Source organism: Peromyscus eremicus, chromosome 4 (genome assembly GCF_949786415.1).
Source record: "Peromyscus eremicus chromosome 4, PerEre_H2_v1, whole genome shotgun sequence".
NCBI lineage: Eukaryota > Metazoa > Chordata > Mammalia > Rodentia > Cricetidae > Peromyscus > Peromyscus eremicus.
This window is the reverse complement of record NC_081419.1, coordinates 99,319,157-99,338,701: the sequence shown is the minus strand read 5'-3', so window position 1 is coordinate 99,338,701 and position 19,545 is coordinate 99,319,157. Positions and strand designations below refer to the sequence as shown.

At 42.5% G+C, this 19,545-nt stretch overlaps 1 protein-coding gene across 6 annotated transcripts in view; it reads left to right on the top strand.

Annotated features, from left to right (window-relative positions):
* Positions 1–19,545, top strand: part of Cep152 (centrosomal protein 152) — an 83,907-nt gene that overhangs the window by 43,645 nt on the left and 20,717 nt on the right. For 5 of the 6 annotated variants that reach the window (XM_059261305.1, XM_059261301.1, XM_059261300.1 and 2 more), the window contains 8 exons: positions 1,872–2,003; positions 3,876–4,526; positions 7,226–7,367; positions 12,826–12,990; positions 15,317–15,413; positions 16,334–16,437; positions 18,661–18,817; positions 18,998–19,110. In XM_059261305.1, the coding sequence (XP_059117288.1) occupies positions 1,872–2,003; positions 3,876–4,526; positions 7,226–7,367; positions 12,826–12,990; positions 15,317–15,413; positions 16,334–16,437; positions 18,661–18,817; positions 18,998–19,110 (1,561 nt within the window). The remainder of the gene's footprint in view (positions 1–1,871; positions 2,004–3,875; positions 4,527–7,225; positions 7,368–12,825; positions 12,991–15,316; positions 15,414–16,333; positions 16,438–18,660; positions 18,818–18,997; positions 19,111–19,545) is intronic. The other variant, XM_059261303.1, reaches the window with a different exon arrangement.

The following is a 19,545-nucleotide window of genomic DNA, read 5'->3' as shown; positions in this document are numbered from 1 at the left end:
TAGAAAATATTCCACTAAGGTATCTTTGTTAGTAATTTTGGATTAAGATATTTAGCAGCATTGGTGTTGAAATTCTATGCTGAATTGGGTTGGCAGGTATGCCCTGTAGTGGAGATTTGTAATTCCCATCAATGGCCAAAAAGTGGTGCCATTGCCTTTCCCTTGCAGCATTCACAGCCTTGCTGTAGACATGGATGAAAACAGTTTCAAAGCAAGACTATCCAGAGGAAAGTGTGGTTCATGTTAACAGAGTAAAGACGACTTATTCTCTTGTATCTAGGTTAGTTAGTGTAGTGATTCTCCTGGAGAGCTGCACTGTTGATGTGTGAAAGAGCAGAGTACTAAAGGCAGGTCATGTCTTAAAAATCTATTATCTATTTATTATTTTAGATATTTTACTTTAAATAAGAAGCTGCCTGGGGCTGGGGGTGTAGACTAGTGATAGCATACTTGCCCAGCACAGTAAAACCCTCATTTCAATCCCAGTACTAAAAAAAAAAAGCAAAAACTGAAAAACAGTAACTGAAGTAAGGTATTTAAATATTCTTAGTTTTTGATAAATACTCAGCAGTTTATACATATGCATTATTCTATATGTTATTGTAGGCTATCTTACAGTCAGGAAACATAAGCAAATAAACATGTCAAGGACACTTTCATTAGTTAAAGTTTCCTGAAATTGGGCCTGGTGTTGCTCTTGAAGAGGCAGGATTACAAGTTTCAGGCCAGCCTGGTCTACACAGGGAGTCCCAGGCCAGCCTGGTCTACATAGTGAGTCCCAGGCCAGCCTAGTCTACACAGGGAGTCCCAGGCCAGCCTGGTCTACATGGTGAGTTCCAGGCCAGCAATCTTCTGAAGTCTTTACTAAGGATCAGAAAACATTGATTAGAGAAGTGTTTAAGAATGCCTCTTCAGTATATATGAAATTTTAGATCATATGAAGAAAAGTAAGAAAAGCCAACACAGCATGGAGGTAATGTCTCCAGAAAACATAAATTTCTGTAGGAACTCTTATCTTCTTGCTCTAGTTTAACTACCTGGAGTTTATTTATTTATTTTATTTTTTTAAAGATTTATTTATTATGGATACAGTGTTCTGCCTGCATGTATGCCTGTAGACCAGAAGAGGGTGCCAGATCTCATTACAGATGGTTGAGAGCCACCATGTGGTTGCTGGGAATTGAACTCAGGACCTCTGGAAGAGCAAGCAGTGCTCTTAACCTCTGAGCCATCTCTCCAGCCCCTACCTGGAGTTTATATGCACAAGCAATTAGTCCTTTCACTGGAAAATGTTTGTGTCAGCTCTGTGTCTATCTGTTTTAGAAGAAAGAAAAAACTTTAATACTCTCTGTCCATGTAATTGCTGATAGATTATAACCCGCTCACCCTTAAAGTTCATCATGTTTATAGAGTTCTTGTTTGAACCTGAAGGGTCATGTGCATTCTTATGTCCAAATGCATTCTTGACAGCAGCAATCTGTGCTAGGTATGAGGCATGTCTGTGTATGTGTGCACATGGTGTGCTGGTCGAGCATGAGCGAGGAGGTGGTGGGTGTAATGATTGACAGCAGCTGGCACTAGGTGACCCGCTGGTGTACTTTAGTTTTCCTTCCAGGAGCAATACAACTTTGTGGAGAATGACAGAGCTTTGTATGAAGCTTCTGATGACTGCATTGCTCATCAGATACAGATTCCCACTCCCTGCCTTGCCCTTTGCAGGGGACAGAATGTAATTTAGAGAGGATTGCTGTTTGCTGTTTATGAAATCAGTGTGGTTGTAACATAGGGAGACACAATGTAAAATATATATGAGGTCATAGTTGCTGTGAAATTTTACCCTTGCTATGCTTCTTTCCTGTCATCTCCTGTAGGTGGAAACAGCTGTGCAGAATGCCCGCAGTCGCTGGCTACAGGAGCTGCCCAAGCTTGCAGAGTACAAGGCACTGCTGAGAACCCAGCAGCAGGAGTGGGCGGAGCAGCAGGAGCTGGTGGTGGCCCAGAGGGTGAGTGCTGTGCTGTTCTGTCTATACCCTCCCACCTCCACTCTGGAGAGTGCACCTGCTGCTGGTGTTGAACCCTCACACTGTGCATTGAGCCTAAGCACGTGGAATCCGCTCTTAGCTCCCTGGAGGGGAAGGCCGTGTACCTCAACACCTTGACCCTCACATCGGAGACATGGCTGCACTTAGAACTGAACCCCGTTTTATTGTGGACCGTTTGGTTGAGATTGAGAACAGGCCTCTTTGTTCTTCATTACCATTTCACACGTGTGAAGATTTCCTGAGCTGACTATAGTCTTAGGGCGTGTTCACTTTGTAAATACCCAGCTCTCTAAAGGGTTTGTGCTCTTCAAAAGAAAAACCCAGATGTGCATACACCCCCCCCCCCCATTTATGGATCTTAAACTGATTGCAGTCAAAGGGGAGGCAAGCTGGAAATAACTTTAAAGTTTGGCACAGTGATTTCTAAAGTTTATTTTGAAAAATAAAAGACTAGACTTCCTTATTTCACTGTTCTGGAAAAGGTATTGTAGTCCACACAACAGAATGTATTTGAAAGCAAAAACTGCCTTGAATCATAACAACATACTTCATACAAGACAGACTTGAGGGCTAGGCCCAACTTTGAATAAAATGTTTAACAAATTGTTTCGAAGCCAAAGAACGAGGAATGGGTTACTCCATGGTGAGCAGTCTTGTGATAGCCCAGTAATACTTTGGGAAAGTGGTTTTACCCACCTATGTGTCACAGTAAACTTTAGGTTGATAGAGTTAAACATTTAAACAACGAAATTGTGTGATGATGCATGTCTGTGACTCTGGCACTTGAGAGGTCTGATGTTCAAGGTCATCTCTTTTTTTGGGTGTTTTTGTTTTTGTTTTTGTTTTTGTTTTTCGAGACAGGATTCCTCTGTGTAGTTTTGGTGCCTGTCCTGGATCTTGCTCTGTAGAACAAGCTGGCCTCGAACTCACAGAGATCCGCCTGACTCTGCCCCAAGTGCTGGGATTAAAGGCATGCGCCACCACCGCCTGACTCAACATCATCCTTGACTACAGAGAATTTGAGTCCAACCTGGGATACATGAGACTTTGTGTCAAAAATAAACAAATAATGAAATTTCAGTATTTTCTTACTATGTAGTAGTAAGTGCATAAATATTTCTTATGTATTTTTTGTGTGTCTGAAATATCTCAAAGAAAATATCTCAGAGGGAGAGAGAAAGGAAGCAGTATGATGAGACTCAGAAGTCAAGTAAAATAATAAAGTTGGGTAGAACATAGAGAGCAGATAGCCAGAAGGTCTCTAAGAGTACAGAAGGAATTTACAGTCCTAGCTTTTGGGCGGCTGAGACAGGAGGAGCTCACATGCCTCAGTGGGTAATGTGCTTCCTGTGCAGCATGAAATTACGAGTTTGGAGCCTCAGAACCCACATAAAGCCAGGTGCATGTGCACCTGAGCGTGGCTGGAGACGGCAAGAGCAGGAGCATTGCTGACAAGCCAATCTAGTGGGAACAAGATTCAGAGTTAGTGAAAGACTCGCTCCGAAAAATAAGATGGAGCATGAGAGGCAGGGGTTCCCGTGTCAGCTTCTGGCACTTTCACAGGTGAGTGTCCACACACACACACACACACACACACACACACACACACACACACACTAAAATAAATGAAGAAGATCCTTAAGTCTAGTGTAAGCATGTTCTACAGAATGTATGTCACATCTAGATTTATTTTCCCTTTATTTTGTGTTTTAAATTGCTTGTTTAATTGGGAGGTTAGCCCAGATACTTAGGATCTGTTGTTAATAAAGACTGTCAGAGACTCTCAGATCTGTGTTGCTGACCTTCTGAAATGTGTGCTGCTATACCTTCTAGCTGTCACTTGTACTCTCTGAAGCTAAAGAGAAATGGAAAAGTGAGTTTGAAAATATGAAGCCACATGTAATACCTGTCAAGGAGCTGGAAGAGAAAATTCACTCTCTCCGGAAGGAACTGGAGTTGAAGGATGAGGAAGTCCCTGTGGTTGTCAGGGCTGAGTTGGCTAAGGCCCGAACTGAATGGAACAGAGAAAAACAGGAAGAAATCCATAGGATTCAAGAACAAAATGAGGAAGATTATCGGCAGTTTTTAGATGATCATCGGAATAAAATTAATGAGGTGCTTGTGGCAGCTAAAGAGGACTTTGAGAAGCAGAAAATTGAGCTACTTCTTCAGAAGGAAACAAAGTTCCAGGCATGTCTGGACCAGAGTCGCAGGGAGTGGACACTGCAGGAGGCTGAGCGGACGCAACTGGAAATCCGTCAGTATGAGGATGACATCCTCACTGTGCTGGAGTTCCTCCTAAGGGACACCCAGAAGGATTTTGCTGGTGACTCCCAGGGCAGGCAGCTTTTGGAAGTCATGTCAGTTTGTTCTTCAAAATGGGTATCTGTGCAGTATTTTGAGAAAGTAAAAGCCTGCATACAAAAAGCACTTCAAGATATGCTGCCCTTGCTCACTGACAGTATTGTCTCCGAGTGGAAAAAGGTACGTTTTTTGAGTAGAGAGAGCTGTTGAATACCAAGGGTAATTATGATTGTAGGAGGTGACTCTGGTGGGCTTTTCTTGCCTTCATCATATGATTAATAGGTAAAGATGTTTGTTTTCACCAGTGAAAACGAGCTTCATTGCAGCAGAGCTAATGGATTCCATTTGGTGCTGTTTTTTTATTGCTCCATAGCTCCAACTATGAGGCAGGTCATTTAGCCTCTAGACAGCTATTACTTAAACATATATGTGTGTTATTCTTTATAAGGACATGATGTTTTAGAAACTAAATAATTGTGGTCCTAACCACTTCAAGAAGTATACATCATATGAAGACAGGATTGTTTGTTTGTTGTTTTGTTTTTTCTGAAGAGGTTAGAAGTCAATATCTTGTCCACAATGAATTTATGTCTTCTTATACAAAAAGTGCCAATGAGGTCCCAAAATTGTTAAAAAGAAAGAAACAAGCAAGAGGTTTGATTCATTTGCCAAAATTCCTGGAGTCCATTTCATAGATACCCCATATGTGTACGTGCAGAATGAGTTCTCTGTCTTCTTTTAGTCATGCAAGTACTGTCTGAGACCAGATGAATCCAGCCCGACCAATTTAGGATTGAAGGATGAGGCATTCATGAAAATTCCAGAATCGTGTTCTAGTGTGTGGCCAGCCTGTTTCAGTGTTTAGGACCAGGTGGGAAAGTGTCTGACTAGACTATAAGGCAAGCATTAGCCATTAGCGTTCAGGCCTGTGAAGACATCACCATTAAAGGCTTTCCTAGGCCATTTTTGAGCGTTCAGTGCTAATGCCTACTGGAAATGCTTCTAAGCCAGGGTGGGAGTTCCAGTGGAGGAGAGAAACCAGCAAGTTGCTTTGGGCAAATCTGTATTGTGGTTGGCCATCCAGAAAAAGAGAATCCAGCTCCCTGGCCCAATTCCTGACCCTGACGTCTGTTGGCCTGTCTGCATCCTACATATGAAAAAGGACAGAACTTTCCAGCCGGAGAGACTGAAGTGGGCAGCCCTCCTCATCCCTGTTCATATGTTTATCCTTGATTTCACAGTGGTGTTACTATTACATAGTTGCCGTCAATAGAAATGACTGGCAAGATTACTTCCCATGAGCATTGCTTAATACTTCGTTGAGAATCTTGGGAAGAAATATTAAAATAAGAAAAATAGCAGTTTTTAGGAATAGAGGTGATGAAGAAATCATGTTGAAGCTTTCAAATTTTTCTAGAAAAGTCTTTACAAGTGAAAAAATTGACACTATCTTTCTCGTACTTGTGTTTATTATACATGTTTATTGCATTCCCAGTTTAGTTGCTAATGAATTTGACTTTTCCTTTAGTGAAAATGTGGGATTTTCAAGGCATTTTATTTTATGTCAATGCAAAATCAGTCTGGAGCTCTTCCAGGGCTTATAATTGCACAAGCGGTGTAAGCCCATCTGTGTGACTTATCTGGCTCATGGCTGTGGACATGAGACAATGCAGCTCAGAGTTTAGACTTGCACAGCTGTCCTTGGGTGGGTCGACTTGCATTCCTGGGGAAGATGACTTGAAACGCCTAATCTCCTGTTTGCCATAGAAGCACTTGACCTGCTTGCTGCCTTGTAGCCAACACAGCTCAGGACACTGGGGGTCAATTAGTGATTTTAAGTTTGCAGTCCATGTTCCATAAATATGAAAGGCTGATCTATAGTTTATTAAATCCATAGGGTTTAGAATTGCTCATGGAAATTGAAATAGACCAAGAGCTTGCTAAGATGGGAAGGATGTAGGAGTGAGAAAGACAATTTCTAAGAAAATGTTTTATCGAAAGATATTAATAAAATAGTTGTTAATGGATGGAAGAAAATGGAAATATTGGGAGAATGTCAAGCAAACTTAAGGCAGCACATTCTGTCACCTTCCAGAGACAAGTTAAAGCTAGATAGCAATGTCATATGTTCTGTTTCTTTGGTAGTTAGTAGGTGTCCAAAATCTGAACATACTGCTTTAAAAACCAGTGAATTTAGTAAGTCTAATGCCCGAGAGAGTGACAGACGCTAACAGCCTTCATCATGAAGAAAAGCCTTGTGCAATAGGTCCATTTCTGTAAGCATTGTCTGTCTTTAATTTGGCATTCAAGTATCTTTCTTACCTAGCCTAGTAACAGAATACGTTCAAGTACTTGTTTTGAATATGTTAGGAAGTAAAATATTTGTATCATAGTTGCTAGGGAATTTGACTCCTGTTGTAGTGAAAGTGTGCTAGATGAGGAATGATTCTGATATTGTTCATTATCTCCTGTCCTGTGCTGTAGCCAGCCAGGGAGGCCTGTCCGTTTGCATACTGGATGCTGTTCATGTACCATCCTAAGAGAGACACTGCTGATAATTAAAGCAAGACAGTTGATAGGCAGTGTTTCCTTTTTGTATTCGTTTGTTTTGTTTTTTTGAGGCAGGGTTTCTCGGTGTGTAGCCCTGGCTGAGCTGGAACTCTCTCTGTAGACCAGGCTGGCCTCGAACTCACAGAGATTCAGCTGCCTCTGCCTCTCAAGTGCTGAGATTAAAGGCATGCACCACCACTGCCTGGCTTCTTTTTGCATTTTTAATATTAGAATTACATTTCTTTGTTCTTTAAAGTTAGGATTTTAAACAAATATTTGTAGATATTTTTCCCAGGTATTAAGTAAGAAGATAATTTATTTTATTTCAGAGAAATGTGGTCAAGACCTCTGCAGATCCTGTCGGCTGGAACACTGGCCAGGGAGACCCTGGAGTCCCAGCATCCTTTCCTGTCTGCACCTCTGGACGCTGTGCTCAGCCCTTGGCCTTGCCAGAAGCAGGAGCGGAAACTGGTACTGATTTTGTTTCCTGTCTAGATTGCATTCTGTGTTCAGGGCAGGGTTCACTTAGACCTCTTCTAGCGTGATGGGCTTCTCTCCGTGCACAGATGATGCTTACAAAGTGAAGAGTGAGAGTTGGCTAGACCAGTCAGAAATTTTGTCCTAACTGTTGAGAAATCAAGGGCTTCACCAAGAGAATTGCCAAATATGAATAGTGGAGACTACGTTCAAATCACTGAAACTGATTTCTGTTGTTTCTCTCTTTATTTAATTAAAATACAATTATGTCATTTAGCCTCTCCCTCATGTCCTTTCAATCCCTTCCATCCATCCCCCCAAACTTATGGTCTGTTTTTATTTCATTATTACTATTAGTGTGTATGTGTGTGTGTGTGTGTGTGTGTGTGTGTGTGTGTGTGAGAGAGAGAAGAGAGAGAGAGAGAGAGAGAGAGAGAGAGAGAGAGAGAGAGAGAGAGAGAGAGAGAATAAATAGATAAAGTGCAACCTTTTGAGTCTGTTTAGTGTTGATTCTATATATAATTTCAGGGCAGACCATTTAGTATTGGGTAGTCAAAGTGCTCATCTCTGGGAAAGACTAGTTCTCTCTCTCTCTCTCCTTCCCTTCCTCCCTCTCCCTCCCTCCCTCCCTCTCTCTTTCCCTCCCTCTCTTTTGCTTGCCTTATTTGCCTGTAGTTCTTGTTTAGGGGGTGAGGCCCTGTGAGATTTAGCTCATCTACTTTGGCATGTCACCTGGTATTATAATTGTTCAGATCTTGTTTAAGCAGCCATGTTGTTGAGATTTCATTAGTGTTTCTTCCCTGTCATATCTAGAAGGCACAATCTTACAGCAGTCTTCCAAGACCCCCTCCGTCATTTCCATGATGTTCCCTGAGCCATGGGTGTAGGAGTAGTGGTGTAGATGTATCATTTAGAGATGGGTGCCTGACAATCAGCTGCTCTCTGCGTTTTGGGCAATTGTGGATTTCTGTAATAGTTTCCTTCTGCAAAAATGAATATTCTTTGAGGAGAGAGGTGAGAGCTTCCTTTATCTGTGGGTATAAGGATAACTATTTAGAATGCAGTTAGAATTATACTGGTTTAGGAAAATGGCAGTATTAGGATCTAGGACTTCACTAACCATAGTGGTTGGCTGGGTTGACAGTACCAGGCATGATTTCCCTCTTGTTGAGTGGGCCTCCTAGTCCAATTACAGAGCTATTGGTTGCTGCCAAGTTGTAAGTGCCACTGTTGCACCTTTAGGAATATCTTGCCTTGCTGGTCATTGTTGTGATTCGTAGGCATGACAACTGGGTAGGACTTGATTGCTTTCCTCCTTGACAACTTGCGTATCAACTTCTGGTTTCGGGTTCCATCGAGCTCAAATCCCCCAATGTGTGTGTGGTCTGCAGCCATAGGGACTTACCTTCAACTTTGGGGAGGCAACATAGGGCAGCATAAATAACCTGTATTGTTTTGGGAGTCTCTTGGGCTAACTTGACCAACAGCTCAAAAGAAGGTTTCTCATGCCTGGTTCTGGGGATTTTGTTAGATCTCCAACTTGTGGGGGGATATTATCTTCCAAGTGTCATAACTTCATTTATACTCTGTGTGTGTGTGCACATGTAAGTATTGCATATAATATTAGATAAATATAAAATATGATTCCCTATGGCTATTTCAAACATCTTTGGTGTTATTTATCCATTCTCCCTCCTGTATTGGCCTCCCTCTAACCTTCCTAAGCCCCCCACCTCCATTTATCCTATTTCCCCAGTTGTTTTTATATTTGTGTGTGTGTGTGTGTGTGTGTGTGTGTGTGCATGCGTGTGTGTGCATGCGTGTGTGTGTGTGTGTGTGTGTGTGTGTGTGTACACATGCAGTGGTAGGGTAGGGACACATGTGCTATCGTGCAGGTGTGGAGGTCAAAGGACAACTTTATAGTCTGTTCTCTCCTTCCACTATGGGATCTAGGGATGAAACTCAAGCAGTCAGACCTGCTGATCCATCCTGCAAGCCCTATTTCAACTGTTTTCATTAATGCAAATCTTTCTGGTGCATTTTGACCATTTTTTATTTGTATAGATTTTAGGACAGGTGTGGTGCTTTTCATCTACTCATTTCTAACATAGCAAAGTACATGGTAATGCATAAGCATTTGATGCAGTAAAATTTTTCCTTTTTTGAGTAATGTTTTTAAAATATTTTAAATTTAATTTTATGTGTTTGAGTGTTTTGCCTGCTTTTATGTCTGTGCACCACAGAAGCCAGAAGAGGGTTTTGAATCTCCTGAAACAGGAGTTACAAACGGTTGTGAGTCCCCATGTGGGTGCTGGGGATTGAACCCAGGTCCTCGGGAAGAGCAGCCAGTGTGCTAAACTGCTGAGCCATCTCTCCAGCCCCAAGTAACTTATATCTTACACTATGCTGTAGCCCTTTGTGTTCAGAGTTTACCTGGGAATATGAGGCTGTTTCTTATTCACTGAGATTTCTGAACTAGGACTTGGCAAATTCCTAAGAGTCCATCCTTTCCAGTATACTGAACCTTTGTAGTCTGTTCCTGCCCTACACATACTCTCCTGCTGCATAATTGGCACTTCTGTTGTAACATACAAAGAGCGGACAGAACTGTGTATTGAGTCACTCGTTCTCATGACTTAGCTCAGTATCACAGTGGTCTTTAGTTGGCAGTTTTTGTCAATGTTCTCCTCAGAGCCTTTTCTTACCTCTAAATTCTAGGTGGCTGGGAATACCTATTGAGAGTTTGTTTAGTGGATGGCAGTACGACCCTAATTTGTATTTTGTCTCATGTATCACATTTGTAATAACTTGAGAGTTACATTGTAACCTATTAAATGGTAGAGATAAAATTTAGATGTGACTTGGCTTCTTGTGAAAGAAATTGTCTTTGACTGAAGACCAACAGCACTGTACAAAAGTTCATTTTTCTTTCTCTTGTCTTTTTCCTGTGAGCATATCTGAAAACTCATTAGGAAAGACTAAATCCTGTAAAGTCACTTATAGTACCTGTCTTAGTTAGGGTTTTTATTGCTCTGAAAAGACACCATGACCATGGCAACTTTTAAAAAGTAAAACATTTAATTAAAGTGGCTCATTTACAGTTTCAGAGGTTCAGTCCATTATCATCATGATGGGGAGCATGGGGGCGTGCAGGCAGAGGAATAGCTGAGAGTCCTACATCTTTACTCAGAGGCAACAGGAAATCGACTGACACACTGGGCGGTGTCCTGATCATAGGAAACCTCAAAGCCCGCCCCCACAGTGACACACTTCCTCCAACAAGCCCACACCCACTCCACCAAAGCCTCACCTCCTAGTAGTGCCACTCCCTATGAGCCTATGTGGCCAATTACGTTCAGACTATCACAGTACCACTTCCAGAAGTTACCATGGGGGATATTAGATTTGGTTATAGTTTCCTAATCTTATTATTTTAAGTAATTTGACCACTGATGATGAAATATCTCATATATGCCAAGAATATAAATAGTGTGTAGGTAAGTTATGAACGCTAACACCAGGAACCCACCGTTTGGCTTAAGAAATAGTAGGTCTGCAGTACTCTACCACAGTTCCACCCACAGCAGCTCCCAGCCTGTGGTAACAGAAAACCTGATTTCCTGCGGGGCATTTACCCACCAACCCCACAGTTCCCCAGAGTTTTCTTGAGTGCGAGCAGCAGGGAATATTAGATAGAAGGATTTAGATTGTGGTGATAAACAGATAGAAAATAAAGGATAGCCTCAAGAGGGCCTAGAACCTATTCCAACGGGCCCTGACTGTCTCTGCCCCAGAGGATTTATAGAGACGCCAAGGGGTGGAGCAAAAGACCTCCTCCCCCAGCACAGCCAAGTGCAGACCATCTCAGACACCTGCACTCAGGCCCGTGGTCCCAATCATCCTCTATGCGGACCTGCTGGGTAAAGCCACGAGGAACCTGAAAATGGGCTCCTACAATTTCCAAAAGCCATTTAGGTTTTCTTTTTTTCATCTTGACAACTACATATTTTTTTATTTAAACATGATAAAAATGGATTGATACACATTATATTCTTTGTAATTTGATTTTTCTTCACCTAAAGGATGTCTAGGATAGCACTTCCCCTGTACATTATAGCATTTACACTGTGTCCTGTACTCATTCGCCTTTGCATCCTTTGACAGAAAGCATTCCCATGGTGTCTCCTTGTCTTTTATCACTTTGAAGTGTTGAGGATTAATATTCTTTCTTTTCTTCCCCCTCATTCGTTTTGTTTGTTTGTTTTTAAATTTATTTATTTTACATCCCAACCACATTTTCCCCTCCTCTCCTCCCATTCCCTCCTCTTCTGTTTCTGTTCTGGGCAGGTCTCCCATGGGTATCAACAAAGCCATTCTTTTTTCAAAACAGAACTTATTCATTTGAGGTTTATCTTCTGTTCATGAATCCATTCAGATTCATGTGTCTCCTTGGCCGGAAGGCTACACTGATAGTATCTTTTCACATCTGGAAGCACAGTGGCCATTTTTCTTTTATTGTTGAGGTTAATTTTGATCACCTGGTCAAAATTGTGTTTCTTCATTATATAATTACTGCCCTCCCTCCATCTGCAGCCAGTAAGCAGTCTGCAGAGAGGCACTTTGAGGACTGTGCAAACGGCCTTCTCGTTAAAGCCTCTCTTGGATATGGTGGTCACTGGTGATTCTTGCCTGATTGTCTTTATATCCTGGTTGCAAAATGATAAGTTTTCCAACTCCGAACATCTCTCTACATTTACCACTTGGCATTCAGCATGTTTTTATAATAATAAAAACAATTATCTTTACTTACTGGTTCATCTGTTCAGCTATTTGTCTATCTCTCCATTCGTGTCATGTGTACGATTCACATATTCTTAGTTTTCAATACTTTATACTTTCTGGCTTGCCAAGATATTTCTGTTTCATTTTGTACATGCATCTTCTACTTTTGAAGTTAGCCATTTTTTTTCCCCTATTGGTGTTTTGCCGTGAGTGTCAGATCCCCTGGAACTGGAGTTACAGACAGTTGTGAGCTGCCATATGGGTGCTGGGAATTGAACCTGGGTCCTCTGGAAGAGCAGTCAGTGCTCTTATCCTCTGAGCCATATCTCCAGCCCCAGTTAGCCATTTTTTAAAAAGTCTTTTATGAAGCTCCCTTTATGGAGAATGGTATTCAATATTAAGATCTGGGCATTGGTTTCATAGGAATTTTAAACTGGATGGCATTATCAAGTTTAATGGATCAAAACATTAAGCCTTACAGAGGCTAAGTAACCATGCCAACAAGTATTGGGACCGAAGTTAGACCTGGCCTCCCTCTTGAGCACCCTGCTCTTCCAATTATGCTGTGGCCTTTGGTCATGAGTTCTGCCAGCTGGGTTTCTTTTTTCTTGCCTGCCCGTAACCCAAACAGTTTCATAAAAAGGTTTTGTATTATTTCATTTTTTTCCAGATAAAAAGATCTTTGAAATTAAAGATTGGTGCTGTGGACACTGCTTCCGAGAACTTGAAAGGGAAACGCAGGAGTGTCGAGATCTGAAAAGGAAGCTGGAGAAGTGCCGTAGGCACCTTCAGCATTTAGAAAGGATGCACAAGGCTGCAGTGGAGAAACTTGGAGGTCAGCACTTCGGGCTCACTGCTACCCTAGGAGGCTGGCGGGGCCTGGCTCCCATGTTCAGGCAGAACGCTTTTGTTAATGCGGGCACCAGTGCTCTTGGGGAGCTGATGGAATCCAGTTTGGATCTATCTACTAACTGAATTAAAGAGCTTCACATTCCTTTCTCGATCGATGAGACCTCGCAGGCCTGAGTGTGTGTCAGGCAGTGCTCTGTGCACTGGAAATGGAAGTGTTGGTCAAGTCAAGCTTTGCTCTGGGAAGTGGGAAGAGCATAAATAAAGCATGGGGGTCTGGGCTAGCTTCTCTCCGGTCCACTTGTGCATGCTGACAGGGTTGTCCACTACCGTTTCCGATGGCCCCTCTGAAGAAGGGAGCTGTTGGCCTTCCATGGCTCCTCTTCTCCTCATCCTGCTCTTCTCCACTCCCTCTTTTTGACTGGACATTTGAACCGTTTCCGGTTGTTTTCTTTGCTGCTGAGCCTTGCCTGTGGTATTATCACTCTGTCATGTGTCCTTGACCCTGCTGTTTACTTTTTGGTCTAACTTTCATGCTTTAGGATTAACTCACGAAATGTTGTATCTGCAAAGTCCTTGATTTTCCCAGCTGAGATGAGTGGGCACAGCTGTATGGGTTCCTCCTCCATTCTCTCTGTTGCTGTTCTGGATTCTACCATCCAGACTGTTTCTTATCTTACTTATCATCAGAGTCGTAGTACCCACATTATACTAAACAGTGAATGTTTGAATGACTAATTATAACAATAAAAACAAACCTGAACGCCGGGGTCTCAAACAGTTGTGTGGGGGTGGGGAAAGGCAAGCAAGCCGTTCACTTCTTCTTGGCTCCACGTCACTTCTGCTCTTGCCTGATGTTGACACTCACTCTCACGCCTTTCTGCTTCCTTCCGTGTCTGCTGGTCTGTCCTTCGTAAGGCAGCTGAAGGATTGGATTGTAACATTTCTTGTTAAGCCCTCCTCAGTGTTTGTAATTTTTACATAGTGATATTTAGCACTCTACACCGTGATCGTGAAATGATTATTTTGTTTTATTTGCTTACTTAGAGACAGGATCTCATTATAGAGCCCTGGCTGGCCTGGAACTCACTTTGTAGGCTAAGCTGGCCATAGATTCCCAGAGATCCACCTGCATCAGGCTCCTGAGCACTGAGATTAAAGCCGTGTGTCACCACATCTTGTGTAGTTACTTTGCATAGTGAGTTTTGAAGTTGGTATCTTGTATCATTCAAAAGCTCCAAGAAGGTGGTGCTTCTTTCAAAACAGTGAACTGATGAAAGAGCATTCTTGTCGTAAATCTATTACATGAACCCTATAGTTCTGCTTGTTTGTTTTTGAGTTCCTTTTTTGATAGCACTCATCAGAGTGATAGAGTAGGTGTGAGTGGCTTCCAAGTCCACTGCGTTTGTGTCTTAGCTCTTAGGGTCTGCTGATGGGGTGGCTTTGTTCACAGTTACTGAGCATTGGTACGCAGTAGTTTTTTTTTTTTTGGTTTTTCGAGACAGGGTTTCTCTGTGTAGCTTTGTGCCTTTCCTGGAACTCGCTTTGGAGACCAGGCTGGCCTCGAACTCACAGAGATCCGACTGGCTCTGCCTCCCGAGTGCTGGGATTAAAGGCGTGCGCCACCACCGCCCGGCAGTAGTTGTTTTATTAGTGGGTAATCTGTTAAGATGTGTGACACTATCCCCATCTTACACCTGGGACAACTCAGGCTTAGAAAGATAAGGAATTTGCTCAGGCCCATCCAGCCAGTAAACTGAGTTAGGGCTTACCCTTGGATCTGCACTCTGCAGGGCAAGCTTTCTGCTTCACAGCCCTTGGGCTCTGTCAGCCTCTTCTGAACACCTTACACGATTTAAAAGAATAGTACCTACTTTAGGTTATTTTATTTTTACTTTCTATTGAGGTTCTCGCTCAACGATGGTCTTTATGAACATAAACTCTGTACTAGGAGCTGAGCATACATAGAATTAGAAAACCGAGATCTTGGTGGGGAGTGTAGCTGCTGGCAGAATTCTTGCATACCATGTGCAGCACTGAGTTCCAGCAGAAGCACGTCAAGAAACAAAGCAGCCCCATTCTGGAGAGCTTCCCTTCAGCTGGGAAGCTCAGCACACACACCCCAGACAGTGGGACACCAGTTTCAGGATATGTGCAGTGGAGATGAAGAAGAAACATTTTAAATGCTGAGAAAACTGCATAGGGGAAGGTTCAGTGCAGGGCTGACTGGGGAGGTAACACGAGAGAGAACTGGAAAGTAGGCAGCCCCCTCTGAAGCACTTTCGTAGATTAATGCCGACTTTCTGTTGTAGAAGAGAACGGCAGAGTGGTTGAAGAATTAATAGAAGAAAACAATGACATGAAGAATAAATTGGAAGCATTGAGGGGCCTTTGCAGATCACCACCACGGTAACGTTTTATAGTTAAGACGATCTCTTTTTAAGCACCCTAATATTAGTAGAAATGTCACTCTGAATCATTGTGTTATTTCACATAAAATATATTCACAGGAAAGACTGTATTATTCCATTGTTTTATATCACTTAGGCTGTTTATATATACATGCCATGTGTACGATGTTCAAAAAATTGGGATTTGGGGATTATTGTTACCCTTCACTAATAAGATTAGAGAAACATTTCCCTGTGTTCCTAGGAACCTCCTACAATGTGCTCTTCAGTAGCTGTGTACATTTTCACCTTGTGAATTTGCCAGTATTTACTTAGGCAATCATAATGTTGATTTGCTGATTTCCTTCTTTTGTTTTGTTTTTGAGACAAGGTTTAATATCTCCCAAGGTTGGCCTCAAATGTAGCTCAAGATTACCTTGAATTTCAGCCTTAATCCAGTGAGTGCTGGGGTTATAGGTGTGCACTATGACTCCTGATTTCTGGGGATGGAACCCAGGGCTTCATGGATGCTAAATAGTCCTCTACCAACTGAGCTTCTACCCCAGCTTTCCTCTTATACTAAATAACTGAATAATGGTGATTCCTTTGTGTGGCATCCTGGGCATATCTCATGTCATTTTATTAGATTGTAAGAATGCATGTAACTCTTTCTTTCTTTTTTTTTTTAAAGATTTATTTATTTATTATGTATATAGTGAGTGTTCTGTCTGCAGGCCAGAGGAGGGCACCAGATCTCATTGTACATGGTTGTGAGCCACCATGTGGTTACTGGGAATTGAACTCAGGACCTCTGGAAGAACAGCCAGTGCTCTTAACCTCTGAGCCATCTCTCGAGCCCCCGCATGTAACTCTTTCAAGTCATGCTCTTTATTTACAGCTTCTGTTGTTCTGCAATGTTTTTTGTTATTTTTTGGTTAGGTCACTGTCTGAAGGAGCCATTGAGAGTGAGTGGCTGCCATGCAGTAGGCAGGCCTTGGAAGAACTCCGTGGACAGTACATTAAAGCGGTCAAAAAAATTAAACGTAAGTTCCTAAAGAGATTCTCAAGATCCTTGCTGGGGTAGGCCTTTTGTACTGTCGTGAAATGGAAACTCAGGGTTTACCATTTTAGTGAATTTTCCAAACTGCCTTTTTCTTCAGCCTTAGAAGAGATTATTGATGCCATCTCAAAAATTACATAGTAATGGATTAGTTTGCCCGAGTGACACCAGTAGGGTTTTTTTTTCCTAACATTTATTTTTATTTTACATGTATTCATGTATTTTACATGTATTCAAGTATGTGTCTGTGCACCATGTGCATGCCTGTTGCCTGTGGAGGCCAGAAGATGGCATCAGGTCCCCTGGCACTGGAGTTAGGGATGGTTATGGGCTGCTGTGTGGATGCTGGGAACTAAAGCCTGATCCTCTGCAAGAGAAGCCTGATGGGGGAATGTCTTTCTGTACACTGTGAATATGTGTTGCTCTGATTGGTTGATAAATAAAGTTGTTTGGCCTATAGCAAGGCAGCTTAGAGGCAGGTGGGACATCCTAACTAGAGAGACAGAAAGAAGGCCGAGAGAGATGCCAGCCAGCCGCCCAAGGAGCAACATATAATGGGACACAAGTAAAGCCACAGAAAATGTGGCAAAACATAAATTAATAGAAATGAGTTAATTTAAGATACAAGAGCTAGCTAGCAGGAAGCCTGCCATGGCCATACTTTAAAAATAATATAAGCCTCTGTGTGTTTACTTGGGTTTGAGCGGCTGCAGACCGGGTGGGACACAGGAAAACTTTCAGCTACAGAAACCAGTACTTTTAACCACTGAGTCATCTCTAGTTCCTAAGAGTAGTTACTTTTATATTGTTGATTATCATTTTTTAATCTTTGTTTAGACGTTAGACTCAAATAACCTTAAAATGTAATAGCCTTAGAGCATAAATAACTTGTATAAAAAACATACCATGGGAAGACTGAAATATGACAGAGGGAGGGACGGAGTGGGGGAGTGTGTCATCTAAGTCAGATTCCTATTGTAGACGTAGGAACTGTAGGGTGAATCTAGTCAGTATTATTTCTTCTTATTCCAAATGTCTATGAATTTGTCAGGGCTTTGTCAGTACCAGCTGCCTTGTAGAGCATCTCCAGGGTGTCTCAAGAGTAAAGACTCCTACGTTTCAACTATAAAAGTGCATGACATGGGTGTGTGTCTCATACAGCAGTCAGGGCTTATGTAGAGAAACAGACTTTCCTCCTAAAATTGCTTTCATTTTTTAACAAAAGGCAGGAAAAGTCTCAGATTCTAATCGCTGGGTATCAAAGTCATTTGTAGATGTGAAAGGCCAGTCAGTTTCATCAGTGAGATTTCTCAGTTATTCGTCATTGAACTAGCAAAGGGCAAAGTTACAGCAAACCACTCTTACAGGAAGTGGAAATGAGGCAGTTTTCATCCTGATATAAGGCACGTGTTCTGGGTTAGTTAACATTTAGAAGGGTAATTGGAGGTTAATGTGGCAACATCATTTCAGTTCTCCCATCTCACAGAAGGAAAAGTGGACCCCCACTTAGCATTTGTACACAGAGCATCTAATTTTCAGGTGTTTACCGACATTGACGGGGCAGTTCCTGTGTGAGTAGGCACTCCTGATATAGTAAGAGTGGCTAAGGTCTAGATGTAGAATGTAGTCCTAGATTTAGTTTTTAAAAGTTAGCTTTAACCAGTAGTAGTACAAATGAGAGCCACAGTGAGGAGGAGAAAGGTATGGATTATGATTTTATGTGACTTTCAGACGGAAACATAGTTCTCCCCACTCTGTGCAGAACATCTTGTGTGACCCTTGTGAGTTGTTTACTGAAAGCATTGGCTGAGCATGGACTAGAGACCTTTAGAGCACAGGGAAGAATGTATGTTTTCCTCCTTTCCAGTGTCTGCCTTTCTGCCCACTCCGGGTGGTTTCTTTCCTCAACTGAATCATAAGGTACAGTAGAACACAGGCTTCTTGCTCACTTCGTTGAGTGTTTTAGACTATAACAGAATACATGGTGGTTTTCCCCACATGCAGCCATCGCCATCTTAGGGCTAACAGAGTGCTTTTCTTTTGCGTCTACTCAAATGGCATTGTGAAGTGTTCCATTGAAAGAGCATGGGAAGTACATTTCAGCTGTGCCTCCTTCACCTCATCTGCCAGAAAACTGCTCTGAAGTTTGCACCTTCTGTTTTTGGAGAAACAGTGAAAATCATGGGGGTTTCTTCACCCTCTGCAGGTGACATGCTTCGATACATTCAGGAGAGCAAGGAAAGAGCCGCAGAAATGGTGAAGGCGGAAGTGTTGCGGGAACGGCAGCAAACTGCCCGCAAGATGCGCAAGTATTATCTGACTTGCCTTCAGCAGATCCTGCAGGATAATGGAAAGGAGGAGGGGTGAGTTCAGTGTATACTGGTGTCCTGACCACACCAGGACAGTTCATGTGATCAAGAGAGCAGTTTAGGCTGGGTTTCCCTCGGTATTGGCAGAGCCATTAGGAAACAATCCCAGGGCTGAGGAGTCCCGTGAGTTTCATTTTAAACTGTTTTGACTTTATATTCTGGAATTCCCCACAGAGCTGAGAAGAAGATTATGAATGCTGCTAGCAAACTCGCTACAATGGCAGAGTTGTTGGGAACAATCGCAGAGTCGGACTGTGGAGTCAGGTGTGTGCAGGCAGGCCGCTCAGGTGGGTTCTCTTTTTGTTTGGATATCTGGTATTCTCTGTATGAAAAAAGACGGCTCCATAAGGAGTCAGAGCTGGTTTGTAAGGTTGTACTTGGGGTAAGGAGAAAGGAGAAAGTCGGTTTACACTTTCCACAGTAGACTGCGTAGCCTCACCAACTCTCGCTGTGCCGTCCATCCATCCAGAGACGTGGTGGACAAGATTTTAATTGACAAAGCATGAAAAAAAGGGGCAAAATTGTAACCCAGTTTGAGCAGTTGCTGTGGATAGACCAGAAGCTATAGGATGTGTGAGTAAATGGGAAACCTCAGCTCAGAACTGCCCCACAGCAGCACAGGTAGGGGCAACAGCAAAACCTGTGTCACATGCAGGATCATGTGTCCCAGGAGAAGCAGTGGCCCGTGGTGCCAGTGGTGATGAGCTGGTGGTATAGAACAG